This window comes from Ammodytes marinus, assembly GCF_949987685.1.
Source record: "Ammodytes marinus genome assembly, chromosome: 21".
NCBI lineage: Eukaryota > Metazoa > Chordata > Actinopteri > Uranoscopiformes > Ammodytidae > Ammodytes > Ammodytes marinus.
The window spans coordinates 26,215,829-26,220,828 of record NC_137225.1 but is presented as its reverse complement, the minus strand read 5'-3'; the positions used below and the strand labels follow the sequence as shown (position 1 = coordinate 26,220,828).

Sequence of the window (5,000 nt, the reverse complement as noted above, 5' to 3'; positions counted from 1 at the left end):
TTCATGCCTTAAACTCCTAGACTCTGTATTTCACTCTGCTTTGAGATTCATTACAGGAGATGCTTATGATACACACCATTGTGTTTTACATGAAAAGGTTGGGTGGTCCTCCCTTAAGGAGAGACGTGATGCACATTGGCATATTTTTATATATAAAGCTCTGACTGGAAAGCTACCACTATATTTGACAGAAATGCTGCTTATTTCAGATGGGCTTTATCAAACCCGCTCAACTGACATGCTCATGTTAAATGTCCCCTATGCCCGGTCTGAGCTTGGTAAAACCGCTTTTAGCCATAGTGCCCCTGACTCCTGGAACAGCCTACAACATACAATTAAAATAAATACACTCATAACTGTTAACCAATTTAAAATTATTATTTTGAATCAGCCCCTCTACACTTGTAACTGTTTTAATTAGGCTATTATGTCTCTCATTCAATTGATCTGAATGTTTTAAATTGTTGTTGTCTGTGTGTGTGTGTGTGTGTGTGTGTGTAAACTTGTTATGTATTCTCATTGTATATTGTGTATCTGTACAAACTCGACGTCATTGTAAAAGAGGGTCACCCCTCAATTGATCTTTCGAGGTTAAATAAAGGAAAATGAAAAATGAATGCACAGGCAAACACACACATACACACGCACACACTCACACACAGGCACACATAAACCTTATATCAAACTGGTTGGAAGAAAAACCTGATGAAAATTGGATGAGTTGTGAGAAAATGTAGCGGTGAAATTAATTTACATACTGTCTGCCTGTCTGTCTGTCTGTCTGTCTGTCTGTCTGCCTGTGTGTCTGTGTGTGTGTGTGTCTGTCTGTCTGTCTGTCTGTCTGTCTGTAGTGAGGACAGACAGTTTTGAGTCTCCCTACATGGCTCAGATCATCTCTAGAGTCAGAGAACCAGGTGAGTGTGAAACATTTACCTCAACAATTTGTTTACATTCAATATTTAATTATATTAACCGTGTGTCTCTCTTTCACTCCCTCCCCCTCTCTCTGTGTATGTGTGTGTGTGTGTGTGTGTCTCTCTCTCCCTCTGTGTGTGTGTCTCTCTTTCACTCCCTCTGTGTATGTGTGTCTCTCTCTCTCCCTCTGTGTATGTGTCTGTGTGTGTGTCTCTCTCTCTCTCTCTCCCTCTGTGTATGTGTCTGTGTGTGTGTCTCTCTCTCTCTCTCCCTCTGTGTATGTGTCTGTATGTGTGTGTCTCTCTTTCACTCCCTCTGTGTATGTGTCTGTGTGTGTGTGTGTCTCTCTCTCTCTCTCCCTCTGTGTATGTGTCTGTATGTGTGTGTCTCTCTTTCACTCCCTCCCCCTCCCTCTGTGTGTGTCTCTCTCTCTCTCTCTCCCTCTGTGTATGTGTGTCTCTGTGTGTATGTGTGTGTGTTTCTCTCTCTCTCTCTCCCCCTCCCTCTGTGTGTGTATGTGTGTCTCTCTCTCTCTCCCCCTGTGTGTGTGTGTCTCTCTCTTTCACTCTCTCCCTCCCTCACTCCTTCTGTGTTTGTATATGTGTGTCTCTCTCTCTCTTTCCGTGTGTGTGTGTGTGTGTCTCTCTCTCTCTCTCTTTCTCTCTTTCCGTCGCGTGTGTGTGTGTGCGTGTGCGTGTGCGTGTGCGTGTGCGTGTGTGTGTGCAGAAACCAAGACGTACACTCAGGACGGAGTGTGTCTCACAGAATCGGGTCTGAATCAACTTCAACATCTGGTGGAACCTCTGACGTCGCCGCGCAGACATCGCAGGTAAACAAGGACACACACACTCACACACACACTCTTGAGGACAGACACACACACACACACACTCTTGAGGACAGACACACACACACACACACACACTCTTGAGGACAGACACACACACACACACACTCTTGAGGACAGACACACACACACACACACACACACACTCTCGAGGACAGACAGACAGACACACTCTCACTCACTCACTCACTCACTCACTCACACACACACACACACACTCTTGAGGACAGACACACACACAGTGGGGGGAGAGAGACGCACACACACACACACACACACACACACTCTTGAGGACAGACACACACACAGTGGGGGGAGAGAGACGCACGCACACACACACACTCTTGAGGACAGACACACACACAGTGGGGGGAGAGAGACGCACGCACACACACACACACTATTTAATTATTTATTTATATTGACCCCTTTCAAGAACTTAAAATGTTGCACGTCTTTTTTGTTAGTTTCATATTAAATTATTTTTCCTTATTTAATTGTGTCAAGTTAAAGGCCTATTGTTAAAAAAAAACTTACTTTGTAAATATTACTGTGATGTCTTTTACTGTGACATCACAGTAATATTTACAAAGTACGTTTTTTTTTAACCCTATATTTCTCTTTCTGTGATGTCACGAGAAAGAGAAATATAGGGTTAAAAAAAACCACTCTTTCTGCCTTTTCTCAGGCTAGGATGAACCGATTTTAATTTTTTTCGCACATTTATACTACATAGGATCTCAGAATTCAATACACCTTCATATTCAAACCGGTGAAGTAGGTCTTTAACTAGATCATATGTTTTCAATATCCTGTTAATATATGTGTGTGTGTGTGTGTGTTACTATAATCAGCTGTCTCCCTCCTTCAGGTGTAAACCCAAACTGAAGCTGAGGATCATCAACCAGAACAGTGTCTCTGTGCTGCAGACGCCTGAACCAAACACGCCCACTGAGATGGAGAGCAGAGGTTAGACACACACTAATACATACGCACACTTATATATACACACACACACGGAGAGACACACACACACACTCACACACACACACACACACACACACACACACGGAGAGACACACACACTGAGATGGAGAGCAGAGGTTAGACACACGCTAATACGCACACACACTTATATATACACACACACGGAGAGACACACACACTGAGATGGAGAGCAGAGGTTAGACACACTCTAAGACACACACGAATATACACGAAGAGACAGACCAACACTAAAGGCCAGGACACACCGGCCTGATAATCGCCGTCGGAGAGTCTGGAGGGGGCGGGGACACGAATCTGTTTGGTGTGTGCCGTGACGTCGGTCGTCGTAGATGTCGTCGGGCTTCTTTTGAACATGTTCAATCGGCGCCGGCAGTCTTTCAGTTGGAGCAATTTGATTGGTGGAGGGCTAGCGAATCAGTGAAGCCCGGAAGTGAGGCGGGTAGCACAAACAGCTAACAACAGCTAGCCATCGTTTTAATGTGTTTGTTTGTTTCGTTCAGCGAGTACTCACATGCATCAACCCTTGTTGACTGCTCGACACCATGCTCGACACTCTCTGCTAAAAATGGTGCTCTTTATGGTCCATAAATATAAATACGTATTTCTATCTATGTTTATGGTCTAGAGAGCCGTCCCATCATTTCCGGCTTCCGTATTTTTTCGGGCCACAATACAGATTAGCGCCGCCTGCTGTTATGGAGACATTACGTCCCGCGCAAGTGCAGAGCGTATGGAAAGTCAGCAGTCGGTTTGGTGTGTTCTTTGCACTTTTTCGGCCGCGACGGGAAGACTGGAGCTCCCTGAATCGGCAGTCTCCATTTTCAGGTAGTCGGACTGGTGTGTCCTGGCCTTAACACGCTGCAAGGTAAAACCTTATAACCCTGTCTGTCTCTCTCCCTGTCTCTCTCTCTGTGTCTGTCTGTCTCTCTCTCTCCCTGTCTGTCTGTCTGTCTGTCTCTCTCCCTGTCTGTCTGTCTCCCTCCCTGTCTGTCTCCCTCCCTGTCTGTCTCCCTCCCTGCCTGTCTGTCTGTCTCCCTCCCTGTCTCCCTCCCTGCCTGTCTGTCTGTCTGCCTGTCTCTCCCTCTCTCTCTCCCTCCCTCCCTGTCTGTCTGTCTCTCTCCCTCCCTCCCTCCCTGCCTGCCTGCCTGTCTGTCTGTCTCCCTGTCTCCCTGCCTCGCTCTCTCTCTCCCTGTCTCCTTCTCTCCCTCCCTCCCTCCCTCCCTGCCTGTCTGTCTGTCTGTCTCTCTCTCTCCCTCCCTCCCTCCCTGCCTGTCTGTCTGTCTGTCTATCTCTCTCCCTGCCTGTCTGTCTGTCTGTCTGTCTCTCTCTCTCCCTCCCTCTCTCCCTGCCTGTCTCCCTGCCTCCCTGCCTCCCTGTCTGCCTGTCTGTCTGTCTGTCTGTCTGTCTGTCTGTCTGTCTGTCTGTCTGTCTCTCTCCCTGCCTGTCTGTCTCTCTCCCTGTCTCTCTCTCTCCCTGCCTCCCTGTCTGCCTGCCTGTCTGTCTGTCTAGACTTGGAGTGTGAGATGAAATCCGACTCCAGTCCGGAGCGAGAGCACGATGACGTCACCAAAGACTCTGATGTTACCGACGGCAACAAGAAGAGGAAGAGGAAACCCTACCGGCCAGGTGGGGAGCGATTTGAAGATTCTAATATTCTTATTTATATATATTTTTAAATATATTTAATAGGTCAAATGTTTATAGAAAAAAATACCTTGATAATTGTAATTTTTTTCTAAATTTATTATTATTATTATTTTATTTTTTGTCTTTTGTCTTCTTCTCCTTTTGACTTTTTTGACATTTAAAAAAAATAAGGCCGGACGAGGAGCGCTTTGAATGATTTCAGTTACAAGTTTTGATTTCATTAATATATATTTTTTTTAAATACGTCAAATGTCTATAGAAAAAAAGTACCTTGGTTATTATTTAAAAAAAAATCATTTTGTGAAGTTTTTTTTTTTTTAAATACCCCAGGGAGCAAATTTTATTCAAGTTCTTCTGTAGTTTTGTTTTTAATCATTTTTTTTTACCTTTTTTGAACCTTTTTTGTTGTTGTTCTGACGTCCCCAAAAAAGTTTTCTAATGAAGGTGTATCTGTCTGTCCAGGTATCGGAGGTTTCATGGTGCGTCAGCGAGGAGGGAAGTCTGGTCCAACCAGTCGAATCAAACTCTGTAGGAAAGACTCAACGGACACTTTAAGAGATGAAGGTGAGACAGACAGACAGAC

The 5,000-nt window shown here is 45.1% G+C and overlaps 1 protein-coding gene across 1 annotated transcript in view; it reads left to right on the top strand.

Annotated features, from left to right (window-relative positions):
• The window catches only part of LOC307267613 (histone-lysine N-methyltransferase 2D-like), a gene marked incomplete at its 3' end in the record, with an annotated part of 98,169 nt that overhangs the window by 37,477 nt on the left and 55,692 nt on the right, over nt 1–5,000 (top strand). Inside the window, exons 27-31 of the mRNA XM_080049972.1 lie at nt 852–914; nt 1,642–1,744; nt 2,634–2,731; nt 4,280–4,396; nt 4,880–4,981. Of these exons, the coding sequence (XP_079906098.1) occupies nt 852–914; nt 1,642–1,744; nt 2,634–2,731; nt 4,280–4,396; nt 4,880–4,981 (483 nt within the window). The remainder of the gene's footprint in view (nt 1–851; nt 915–1,641; nt 1,745–2,633; nt 2,732–4,279; nt 4,397–4,879; nt 4,982–5,000) is intronic.